The 13,149-nt window shown below is 42.3% G+C and overlaps 1 protein-coding gene across 1 annotated transcript; it reads left to right on the top strand.

Annotated features, from left to right (window-relative positions):
* The first annotated feature begins 9,626 nt into the window (after window positions 1-9,626).
* Window positions 9,627-12,567, top strand: Id4 (inhibitor of DNA binding 4). Its single transcript, XM_063259942.1, has 3 exons — window positions 9,627-10,199; window positions 10,476-10,534; window positions 11,066-12,567. The coding sequence occupies exons 1-2, from the start codon at window positions 9,771-9,773 to the stop codon at window positions 10,518-10,520; spliced, it is 474 nt and encodes a 157-aa protein (XP_063116012.1). The 5' UTR covers window positions 9,627-9,770; the 3' UTR covers window positions 10,521-10,534; window positions 11,066-12,567.
* Window positions 12,568-13,149: the final 582 nt, after the last annotated feature.

Here is a 13,149-nt window from a genome sequence, read left to right on the forward strand (position 1 = left end):
TTCAGTTTAAATATCTGAATATAGAGTAAATCCTTTGTGTTTTTCTAGTAAACATATTATGTTCCAGCAACCGCCATTTAAATAGCACATTGATTCAAAACACCATCTCTAACATCTTTTGGCTCCTTGCATTTATTTTCCTTATGTCTGACCTGGACCCCTCTGTGTTTTCTTTCCTCTCTTATCTCTGAGAAGTGTGGTTATTTTTTTTCCGTTAGTGCTTGGATATTTCCCAATCACTAGTACGAGTTCTGCTCCTGAGATGTCAAAATAGCCTTTATTCAGAAAGCATTATCGTCACTGGTAGAATTACAAAAATAAAGTGGGAAAGAAGTGAAACTGTATCATTCTAGATGTAGAATTTTTTACACAAGGAAATGAGAACAGCAAGGAAACTTGAGCCAACTCTCTCTCTTCTGTCACGTACTATTCCAACAGCCACCCTCAGCTTGCCAGAGCAGATACAAAGATGCCTCAGGAGCTCAGTGGTCACAAAATACACCCCAGCACTATGAAGGGGACCCTTCTGTAATTGCTACTGTATGTCTTTTCAGAAATTAAATAACAGATTCCCGACCACCTGGATTATAAAACTGTCTCAGCAGAAAGTTGAAACATTGATCATGTTCCAATTCAGAAAATAAAGTCATTTTTACCTTAAGGATATTTCAATTTTAAGACAGATTTTTCCAACCTAAACAAATTATATTGACAGTATATTAGCCATTTCTAAACTCTTATTATTTTATGAGTCCCTATACCTATCTAAGTTACATGGCTCTGTATGTGACTGTCAAATGAATGATCATTCAAACCTCTTAAAAAGACTAAATAAAAATTGCTTCCCTCTTTATTTGTCTCTATTTTGTTTTGACTACTACAGTTTATTTTTTGTTATAAGATTACAAGTAAGGTGATCACTATGCACTTCAAAAGAAAACTGGTTTGACCTATGGAAATAAAATGCCTTGAGCTAACAGGGGCGATCAGTCGGTGTGCAGAAAAGACATAAACTTTACTGTTGATACGCTCATACCTACATTTACGTTTTGGTTGCAGGTGATGCTTTAACATGGAAATAAAGAGTCAGAAGAAAGGAATAGGAAATTTGGTCTAGTAACGAACCTCTAGTAGAGAGGGAGGACTTCCAAGAGCAGCAGAAGCTCTAACATGACCTCACGCATTGTATAGGTTGCACTTCATCTTCTTGTTGCAGACTTTCTGTCCCCATCAGTTTCCTGAAAAGATGTTATGGCTTCGATCTAGAATGTCCCCCAAAGCCTCATGCGTTCAGAACTGGGGCCTGCAGAAGTGCTCATGGGGCTGCTGCACACATTAGATTTATCCACTACTGAGTTCAGTAGCTGAGTGTGGTGCTAGGAGTGGGACCTGGCTACAGGAAGGGCCTGGTCAGAAGAGTCACACTGGCCATATGCCCTGGACGTATGCATCTCTCTCTGTGACTCCTCTCTTTGCTTGTTCTGCTTCCTAATTCTTCAGTTGTGAACAACTTTCTTCTTCCATGCCCTTCCACCATGCTGCTTTCTTTCTTGGACCCAGCTGACCATGGGCTAAAAATGTAAGCCAAAACAAACCTCTCCTTGTGAGTGTTGGGTATTAATTCCGGTGACCAGAAAGAGTCTAAGACAGATTCTCTAGCAAAGTTGCAATTTAAAGTTTTAGCAGCTTTTCTAAAACTTCTGGCTAAGTAGATTGGAACTTTCTTGTGACATCAGCTGATCCAGTGGATCTACTATTATTCAGCTCTAGTTACAGCAGGCTGGCCCACTCCCTGAACATTAGGGAGACCTGCAGGTCACCTTCATTATGGTATCATCCAAGCAGATTTTGCCAATCCATCTAAGCAGTCCTATAAACATTGGAATAACTCCATTTACTGGTTTATAAAACATAAAGAAGAATTGACTTACTTTCTAACACCCTTTGACTTTATGCAAGACCGAAAACATACAATCCTGTCTTAGTCAGTTTCCTGTAGCTAAAATAAAATACCTAAGACCAAATACTTCATAAAGAAAACAAATTTACTTCTTACAGTTTTAGTGACTGGGAAGGCCAAGGTCAACACTCTGTATTTGGTTAGAGTATTCTTAGTGCACTTGGTGTAGACTCTAGAATTCCAATGTGGAACAGGGCATCATGTGATAAAGAGACTCAAAAATGATGGCCAATCTGATTTTTGTTTTGTTTTGTTTCTAAATAAGAAACCACTCTCATGATAACTAACTCAATATCCCATTAATTCATTAGTTCATGAATGGATTAATCTATTAGCTCATGACTGACAGAGCCTTCATGATGCATTCACACCCCACCATTAGGATATGACTAAAGATTAAGCTTCCAACATGTGAATTTTAGGGACACACCTAAGCCATAGCACTGATGTAGCTGGAAAATAATTGCACAGTCCCATATCAACAAATGCAAACTGTTGTGTAATTATGTACTATTGAGATTAAAGAAGTATATCAGACATGATAAGAGCACATAGGAGAAAATGGAAACAGTGATAATATTTGTAATTAAGTATTTTGTAAATAAGCTATATCTCATCCATGAGTGAGAACACTGCACAACCATGAAAATGACGACACAGAGAGGTATTGCTTAGGAAATATATCTATGTTATATGAAGCAGCAAACTAAATTTCCAAGCATAAGTATTGCACACTACAATTTCTGCTCAAAAAATACAATATATAGTAAAAGCATGTACAATAAAAATTAATAGAGTTTATGTCTAGTTTTGGGTTCACCGATGGCCTTTATTTTTGTCTTCTGGTTTATATACTCCAGTATTTTTACAATATGTATATACTTGTACTACAAATTAGAAAATCAGCCATGTCATATTTAAGTAATTATAGTCAGGAAATCAAGGGTAAACGGCTTCTTGGAAAAAGAAAGCAGGCATCACGAATTCCTTTTTGAACAAGCTGATGACTGGATTGGAAGACACCAGATGGGAAGACTGTTGTGAGACGAAGAAGAGAAGTACTGACCAAACGTAAGGAAAGTGATGTTTGAGCTGAAGCACAGAGAACTAGGGAGAAGCTTGCAGTTTCACTCCTCCAAGCTTCTGCACATGTTGTTCCGGCTACTAGGAACATCTTCCAATGATGAAGTCATTCTTCAGCATTCAGTGCTTGCAACTTTTCCTCTGTGAAGTGTCCTTTGACTGGAGCTTTGGTGTTTGCCTTCACCGTACCCTGCCCATGCCCAAATTGGTACAAAGGACACACTGCCTTGCATTAATTGATTTTTAATTTGTTTAAAAATGTTATAAACAGCAGGCTCCACAAGATTAAAGGACTGTTTTTTAAACACAGTCCTGTCATATAACAGATGAACAATACATATTTGTTTTGGATTGGCTTGAGTCAACTTCAATTCAATTGAAATAGCTTTAAAGGAAGATTAGTTAGCAGTGTCTTAGAGAAGAGTTGGAGTTAGGTTTGGTAGAATGCATAATATAGAGGTTTTAAGCATGTAAGCCATTTGGTATACAAGGATGACTTTACTGGAAGCTAGATAAAGAAAATATTATCATTGTTTCTACTACATAACCAGAGACTAGAGTAGGCAGTTAACTGGCATGAATAGAAGCTGCCAAACACCATCCACTTAGCAATCTGCCAAAAAGCAAAATCATCAAATATGTTACAAGTTGTAGATTCTTGATAAACATAGAAGAATGCACTGATGACTAATGTTAGAAAAGTTTTCAACAAGTTATTTTGATATCATATGACTCCAATCTTGCACCCACGGGCCTTGATGACAACATATTTGCATTTTTGCACTTTGTCACAGTTGTTGTCATATTTTTTCCTGGTAACACTCATTTTACTTATTTTTAAAACATACTATAAACAGAGCACCATACAATAATGTTGATTCAGTGAACAAGATGTTTCAAACGTGGCAAAATTGTTACATCAGATAAAGTATGAACGCTTTACCAAACTTACATTATTTTGCCAAACAGTTATATTTTAAGAAGAGATCACTAATTAAAGCTTTTGGCATTTAAATATTTAAATAAACTTGACTTTATTATCTTCAAGGAAAAACAGCTTTTCTGTAACTCCTCCTGAGGTGGTTTTGTTTAAACTATACACTGACTTACCAATACCGACAAAGATCTATATCTATATCTATATCTATATCTATATCCCTATATCTGAGCTGAATGTTAGAGATTAGATGCAAATGTTTTGCTAGTAGAAAAAATACATGCTACTTTATTTCACATAAAAGTGATATTTTCAAACCATTTACCTGCTTTACACACAGGCATTTTCCACTATACGTACGAAGTTCACAGACGCCATAGACCATCTCACAACTAAGGACAGCTGTGTGCTGCTGTACAAAAATATCTGCACAGTTCCTCAGGGGAAAAACTGAAAATGTCTTGAACATTGTATCAGTCTTAGGAGCCATGACCTAGATATCAACAAAATGGGAAAGCTTCCTTCTCTCGCTGAAGGCAGCTTTACTGAGATGGACCCACATTCAGGATTCAATTCCAAGATGCGAAGGGATTTACAGTTCAGGCAGTGTCCTTCCTCTAAGTAGTTCAAATACATTTAAGTATGATTTTTCTGTATTTTAGAATCATTTATAACTCTTTTTAGAGGAAAAGAAAATGTAAAAAATCCTTTCACTTGGGTGAATCTAACAATTTGTGCTACGAATAGCACAGTTCTTAGTGAAGACTTCACTTGTGGTAATAACTGAGCAAAATCAGAATACTGAGTACAGATAAATGTACATTAATGTTTAGTAGGGTTAATTTTAAGTAGTAAGAATAATAATTCTTGTAATTTTTAAGGATAAAGATGAACTAAAACAAGTTCTTGACCTCTTTGGCATCTTCATAACTAGTTTATCTTTTACAAGCCACCTTTTTTATTGAGAGAAAAAAACAAAACAAAAAAAAGAGTAGAAATAATATAGAATTTCAAAAAAACAGTAAAAATTACTAGTTGATAAATTACATATTGTTATCTTAGAAGTAGTTGTTCAAGTTACAAAACCAAAGCATAAAAAATGGACAATCAAACAATGACAGCACAAAGCATTCTGTTTGATGAACAAAAACTTAATAGTATGGTTATCTATCTTGCACATTTAAACACACATACAGTTATATTCTTTAGAGCACTTTCTTTCCCTTTCATGATTACAATATCTATTACACATTTTGGATCTGATTACTCTATCCTCATAAGTGGAATAAATCAGGCTAACATTTGTAAATATTGTATTGTCTCTCTAGTATGAAACCCTAGTATAAAAAATCATATTACAAGCCACTTTGACAACAGCATAAACATACTAGTGTAATGTAGGACCCTTCTATGTGCAGCACACCATATATAAATGCAGAAGGCATACGCCACAAAAACAGCCAGCCTAAAAAGTATAAAACTTCTAGAGGACATGAGAGAATATCTTTGTTACGTTGTTTTCTAAAAGATTTCTTAGACAAATACAATACCAAAAACATGATCTGTAAAAGGACAAATTGATAAATTGGACTGCTCAGAAGTAACAATGTCTCAAAAGAAACTACGTGAATGAAAAGAAAAGCCATTGAGAGATAATATTTGCACAAAACTGACAATACATTTTAACACTATTTGTTACACACCAGACCCTGTTTTAAGGAATTAATACAATGATCCATGATGAGACCAAGTGCGTATATATTGCATAAACACCTTGTAAATCAGATACATTTATCTTCATTTCATATGCAAAAGGTACAGGTTTTTAAGACTCCAATATAATGGTATCAAAGCAGCAAGCGAAGAAGCCAAAATTGAAGCCCAGGCTGTCTGACTTGCTGACCCCATGCCCTCTCCTAAGGTAAAAATGTTGCATCTTTCTTCCCATTTTCTTTTCTTAATCTGTCTAACAAGGCCTTTTTAAAAGTCAATTGCTTCTCAAACAGAATCCCCTTTAAACTTCCTGAAATAAGGCATTTTTGATGACCCCATCTCGCTCACATCCTCCTCCCATAAGCCTTTTCTAAGACAGCAAACCAAGAAGTTATCAGTGTTCCGGGGACCAAAATCAGCAATCCAAAGGTAACACAAGTAAGTTTGCAAAGCCTGCTGTCTGATTAAAACAGCCTTGAGCTGGAATCGCCACATTGCCCAACTTGTTCTTTTGGAGCAAAAGACGTGCAGAAGCAAATGCTGGTTTCTTCTGCCCTGAAAGAATGCATGTGGCTCCTTCAGTGACCACTCACATCTAGAGACTGACCAAGGCATGGGAACACATATTTTTCTGTGTATCTACGCCCACCCGCTGTTTCCTGGCAGACTTTAGAGAAAGAAGTATCAAGTCCTAAAAAGGCATTTGGGCTGAACAGCACAATATACTTGGATACCCTTGCTCCATGTAAACACAGGGCGATTGTGAAATCTAAGAGCCAGGGTGCTGTGGGTTCAGCAAGAGACTATTTGGCATTTAGAAAGCCTCCAGAGATAGTGCTGCATATCACTTTGTCTAGTGACAGAATAGATACAAGAGCCTGGTTACCAGGACTTCCGAGCAGCTCTCCTATGAATGTTTTGTCCCAGTTTCCTTTTGAGGTACGTTTTGAGCATTTCTAGTACATCCAAGGCAATAAACTTTGGGCTAGCCCATCTCAGTTTTCCAAACATGAACAAAGCACTCTGATGTACAAGGAAGTCACCAGCAAGCTAAACTTCCTTCTTTGCATAGTAGAAATAATGTAGCTTGCAAGCTTCAAAATCTAGTCATTGCCGAATAAAGTCTTCTTTTGAACCATCAGTGCCAGGAGTCTTTTATGACGTCAGCATTAATGTCACATAAATGCCTATGCCTAAGAATACAAAAACATACATTGTGTAGCTGCTAGTACCCTCCACTTTCAGGAACCAAAAAGCATAGAATCGCATTCGTCATTCCCACTGTATGAAACTTTGTGTGACTCTTTAATTTTTAACGTCTTCCAACCCTCAAAACATGGAATACAATAACTACTTCTGCCTATTCTGCAGGTAGGATTTGGAGATCACAGTTTTTCCTCAGTACCCACAATCAGGTGACTGAAGTAAATTCCTTTGGACGCCCAGTCCCTGCAGTAGCTCAGCCTTCCTAACTTTATGCCAATGCCTCAAAGACAGCACCTCCATCATACCTGAAACTTTGGCATTAGGCACTTCCACACCAGGGCATGGCTCTCAGAAGCTTTAACAAAATCCAGAAAGATGGATATGGTTGTTCATTTGTGTCATATATATATATATATATATATATATATATATATATATATGTTAAATTTACATTCACATCAAGTTGAGATATACAAGATTTTCAAACATAGATGTGCCCTGGTTATATTAACATAGTTAAATCTCACCAAAGAGAAAAAAAAAACCTTTAGTTTTGCTTTGGAAACAATGTTTAGACTCTACAGGAGAAAAAAATGATAGCATTAAACATCTGTACATGTATTCATTTATCATTATCATCTGTGCTGACAAAACAGTCTCTAAGATAACCCAATGGGATTCGCACCTCAAATTTTCCATCTAAACTCACACTATTCTCCCTGTGTGCATTTATATTAATTTTAGAATGCATAAGATTAAGCCTGTCCCCTTTAGAAGAAAACAAACCTTTGAGGTTTTATAATTCTGATTTTCCTGATAAATCTGCATGGACACTATGTATGCAATAAGGAAATGACAAGGGCATTTGTTTCTAAATAATTATCAGAGACAGTGAACGTGTAAGGACTAGGGGACAGGAACATGATTGTATTTACCTGTGAAACCAGCAGTAAGTTGCTCCGCATTTCATCAGAAAAAAGGAATGTGCTCTGAGGATACTAGTGTAATCAGCCTACCTTCATAGCTAAACAAAATACCTGCCTGGTTCAGGTATTTCAGTTGTGGGAGAGAGGCAGACCAGAAGAAAAGGCAATCCCCGCAGAGGGAACCCTGGAGGCATGAAGTCCACATTTCTTTCGCTCTATTATCAAGGGAAAGGAAAGCACCAATCCACGTGAAGTACTGAAGGACGGAAATTCTTGGGTGAATTCGTCTCCAAGGGCGCCTAAAGGTAGGAGGGTCGGCTAGGGTAGCGCTCATTTCCCTGTTACTGAGAATTCTGCTGCTCCTTTTTCACCTACAGGGCTCAATGACTGCTTAAAGGGTGCACACAACGCCCCACCAGAGTTCCTGGAGCAGTTTTATTCTGAACCCTTGAAGGAAGACTCTTCCTTTAGAAATCTATCACAAACGCTTTGTTGCGGGAGAGGGAGACCGGGTGTGCTTATCACCTCATCGAAAGCGGGGTATGCTAATACGTGAAACCGTGCACGAATGACCTAAATTAAGTTACAGGTATGAATTTTACAAAGGATAGATTAATATTACATGTGATGCTGGAATTTTAAATATTCCGTGTCCATGCATTTTTAATTTTTACGTGCTGTCATTTATGTGCAATTCCATTTCTTCAGCCCAAATTTGCACCTAGATGGGTGAAAAGAAAACCTGACGCGGTTTTGATTTACATGTCCTCCAAAAAGGAGGAGGAAATGCAATACTGCGTTTGATTTGGCATTCTTTTCCCTTTTGCTAAGCTTTCGTGAAAGAAAGAAAGAAAGAAAGAAAGAAAGAAAGAAAGAAAGAAAGAAAGAAAGAAAGAAAGAAAGAAAGAACTGCACATTCCATTCCATCATTATGGTTTCAACAATTGTGAAAAGGCGAATAATGAACCCGAGAGGGGAAAGGCAGAGGAGCAGGAAAGGTGGAACAGCCGTCTTTCCTAAGGCACAGGAACCCGGGGACGGAGCGTGGGTCGGGTCCCTGGGCGCCGCGCTGGAGGCGGGCTGGCATCAGCGAGCGGGCCCAGCGCGCTGGGCAGCCTGGGCCAGAGGAGCGAGGATCGCAGCCTCACATTCCCGCAGTTCTTCGCAGGAACTTCTCTCTCTTCTCTCCCCAGGGCACACACAAGCCTGGCCCGACTCCCACCCAGCTCTCCTTTCTCAGAACCCCGACCCCTGGCGTTGACGGAACGGAGTGCCCTTCCCATTGGCCCGAGCGTCATTCCCGGAGGTGGCATTGCCCTCCTGATTGGCTGGCCACTCCCGACCCCCGCCCATCCCCGCACTCGGGTGGCCCGGCTCCCCGCCTCCCAGCACCGCCCGGAGCCCCCGCCCGCGCCGCCTCCCTCCGCGCTCGCCCGCGCGCCCGGCCCGCTCCGCTCTGCTGGCTCGGCTCGCGCGGGGACCCGGCCCGCGCGCTGGCCCCGCCCCCGGCGCGCGGCTCTATAAATACAGCTGCGCGGCCGGCCGAGCGCGGAGTGGAGGAGGCGCGGTGGGGAGCCGGTACGGAGCCGGAGATCGCGGGCCGGAGGGGCGCGCGGTGGCAGTGGCGGCGGCGGCAGCGGTGGCGGCGGCAATCCGGCTGAGTCTGCGCTCCTAAAAGGAGTGACTCGGGTATCCGGGTGGGTTACTTTTCCCACCCCTGGTGGTTTTGATTTTTCTTGCCTTTTGGTTTGGGCCGGGTGCTGCCCACTGAGCAAAGACCCCTCGCCGAACCCGAGCGACCCCCCTTGTCAGTTGTCGAGGAGCCTCGGTGCCCCGAGCGCGCGGGCGAGGGGAGCGCAGCCGGCCGCGGGCGGGAGCCCGGAACGTGCCTGCCCGCCTAGCTCGCCGCGGCGGGTCCGCTCGCGCAGGGCGCAGAGCGCGCGCCATGAAGGCGGTGAGCCCCGTGCGCCCCTCGGGCCGCAAGGCGCCGTCGGGCTGCGGCGGCGGGGAGCTGGCGCTGCGCTGCTTGGCCGAGCACGGCCACAACCTGGGCGGCTCCGCGGCGGCCGCGGCAGCGCGCTGCAAGGCGGCCGAGGCGGCGGCCGACGAGCCGGCGCTGTGCCTGCAGTGCGATATGAACGACTGCTACAGCCGCCTGCGGAGGCTGGTGCCCACCATCCCGCCCAACAAGAAAGTCAGCAAAGTGGAGATCCTGCAGCACGTTATCGACTACATCCTGGACCTGCAGCTCGCGCTGGAGACGCACCCGGCTCTGCTCAGACAGCCGCCCCCGCCCGCGCCGCCGCACCTCCCGGGGGGGACCTGTCCGGCCGCGCCACCGCGAACCCCGCTCACAGCGCTCAACACCGACCCGGTGAGAGGTCCCGCGGGGCTGGGGCGGGCGGCGGGACGCAGGGATCCCCTCTTCCCAGCCGAGAGTGACAGCCCCTCCTTTTCTCCTCCCGGCGTTGGGTGAGCGGGGGTCGGGAAGCGCGCGGGGCGGGACTCGGGCTGTGCGCCCCCGAACCTTGCGGCTCCGCGGAGGGGGCTTCCCGGGCTACGGACGGGCTGGGGCGTCGGCGCGCCGGCCCGGCTTCCGAGCGCGATCCGCGCCTGCTAACCTCTCCCTCGGCGTTGGTTGCTGTTGCAGGCCGGCGCGGTGAACAAGCAGGGCGACAGCATTCTGTGCCGCTGAGCCGCGCGGTCCAGGTGAGCGCGCGTCGCCGGTCTCCGGGGCGGTCAGCAGGGCGCCCCTCCCCAGGGGCTTCCCGTGCCAGGCACCGCCGTGTTCTCAGCCCGCAGCTTTTCTGAATGTAAACTCCCCCAGTACACGCACACCTTCTTTGACGCTGCCACCCGGCGAGCAAGTGAACCTGGGCTTCACTTTGGAACTCGGGGTGCACTCGGGGGAGAATGGGCCCCCGTGCCTCTCTCTCTCTCGGGTGGGCGAGGGTCGCACCCTGTCCTCCTCCCTGTGCCCCGCGTTGGAGGGCACCTGGTGGCCTTGAGAGCTGCCCGGCTGGTCCTCCCACCAAAAGGACGCGCGGTGGGTTCTCTCGCCACGCTCCCCAGCAGCCTCGGCCTCCCTGGCGCCTGGCGCGGGCGCGGGCTGCGGGTGTTGTCTGACCTGGTGGTTTGTTTTGGGTTGTTGATCAAGCATGTCTTGAGTTTGGTCGGTGGCGCCAGTTAGTCTGCAGCGAGAAGGTTCACACACCCCCTCTATTCATTCCTCTTCCACAGGTGTGCAGCCGCCTGAGCCCGAGCCAGGAGCTCTAGAGAGGGAGGGGGAAGAGCAGACGGTAGAGGAAAAGCCACCGGAGGAAAGGAAAAAAATTAAATCAGCAAATCTAGAAACGTTTTCGCTCGTCATTCCAAGAGAGGGGGAGAGGAAAAAACAAAACAAAACAAAAAACTTTCATCTTTTTTTTTTTGCACGTTCATAAACCTTTTACATACGTATTCTCTTTTGTCTCATAACCGCTGTGAATTGTACATTTCTGTGTTTTTTGGAGGTGCAGTTAAACTTTTAAGCTTAAGTGTGACAGGACTGATAAATAGAAGATCAAGAATAAACCTTTAGAAGGCTACTTTGTGACCAAGGAGCGCAATTTTTGTTTTGAAGCTTTACTAATATACCCCAGAGCATTGTAGATATTTTTTTTTTTGCATCTATTGTTTAAAATAGATGATTATAATGGGGCAGGGAACTTTCTTTTCTCTGCAAGAATGTTACATATTGTATAGATAATTGAGTGACATTTCATACCATGTATATATATAGAGATGTTCTATAAGTGTGAGAAAGTATATGCTTTAATAGACTACTGTAATTATAAGATATTTTTAATTAAATATTTTTTGTAAATATTATGTGTGTGTTTTTTTAATCTATGCGAATATTTCTTTTGGAAAATAATTTTTCAGCTCAATTGGAGAGCTGTTGATATCGTGAATGTCTTTTCTGTTTGACTTTGTTTTTAATTTGTTTTTGTTTTGCCCAGAATCTTAGACTCGGAAGTAAAAGTGATAGGTAGTGTGATCTTGCATGACGGCATGAGATGTTTAATCACAAATAAACTTGTTCGGAGTCCATTCAAATGTGCTTTCTTTAACTTAGCTTGAAATCTTTGTATTTGAAGTGCATATGTTGAAAACATACCAGTTTTTAAGTGCAGGGTTTTATAGTGTAATATATAGAGTGTTGAGGGGTGGTTTTTTTTTTGTTTTGTTTTTTGTTTTTAACTGAGGTCAAAATGGATTCTGAATGACTTTGCAAATAGAATGGGAAAATGCTTGGATCCTTAAGGAGTTTACAAAATCTGCTGTTTTATCAGAGTGAAAAAAATTGCTTGTCACTCTTCAGTTTACACTAACGTATAATGTCACAAAGTTTCATATCTGTACAGGTTATTTAAATCATACAAATGAAAAATATTCTCTGCTTGCTACCAAAGGACAGACTCTTGGAAATGAACATTTTCTGCTTTCCTTCCTCCAAAGAATATTAATTAATAGGCAACAGTGGGAGAAAAAAAGGCATAATGGCAAGTCCTTCAAGCAGGGATAAAAGATCTTCAAACATTAAGTAGACCAAAAATTCTGATGACCGCATCTAGATTATTTTTTTATGAAAATGATTTTCACTATAGCTGTCAGTTACTGCTAAGCTACTGTCCAACCTCTTGTGATGTGTAACTTTTACATGTGAGAATTAAAGTAGATTTATCTGCCTTGTACTGTGATTTCTGGTCTTTTTTTTTTTTTTTTTTTTAAACCTTGAAACATTTTTAGGACCCTTCACAAGAAAGGCGATATTGTCTAGGTTAGATAAGACCATCAGGGTTTGTGAACATTACACATTTAATATGTTGGGTACTTTACACACCAGCTAGATGGAATTTTTAGAGTAAAGGAATTAAGTAGGATTTAATTGGGTGCTTTCTAAATAGTCAACTGTGTGTGTAATGTGTTCTGTTTGGTTTTTAAGAGGAAAGGATTTGTTTCAGATTATACAAGAATAAAAGTATTATAGACCCAAGGGACTTTTTATGAGGTCAAAGTCAAATATTTATTTGAATATGAAATATCATGGTCCCTAGTAGTCCGCTGAAGTGGCGAGCCTGAATAGAAATGAACAGAGTTAATGTTAGAGGTTGAGATCAGTCAGAGCATTTCAGCATATCTGCCCCCACTCCCGTTATATTTTCTCCTCGGCTCTATTTTACTGATCTTGAATTTTTAGAATGTTCTATTTGATGTTGAACCTTACAAAGTTAAAGGAATGCTTATTTAAATGAGGTTTATGTTTATTTTTTGATATTATT

This window comes from Cavia porcellus, unplaced genomic scaffold, assembly GCF_034190915.1.
Source record: "Cavia porcellus strain 051 isolate PalLab524CR breed Dunkin Hartley unplaced genomic scaffold, mCavPor4.1 scaffold_13, whole genome shotgun sequence".
Classification (NCBI taxonomy): domain Eukaryota; kingdom Metazoa; phylum Chordata; class Mammalia; order Rodentia; family Caviidae; genus Cavia; species Cavia porcellus.

Coding starts and splice junctions, on each gene's coding strand:
- Id4 (XM_063259942.1), top strand. CDS start 9,771: ATGAAGGCGGTGAGCCCCGTGCGCCCCTCGGGCCGCAAGGCGCCGTCG. Junction 10,200..10,475: donor CAGCGCTCAACACCGACCCG/GTGAGAGGTCCC, acceptor TTGCTGTTGCAG/GCCGGCGCGGTGAACAAGCA.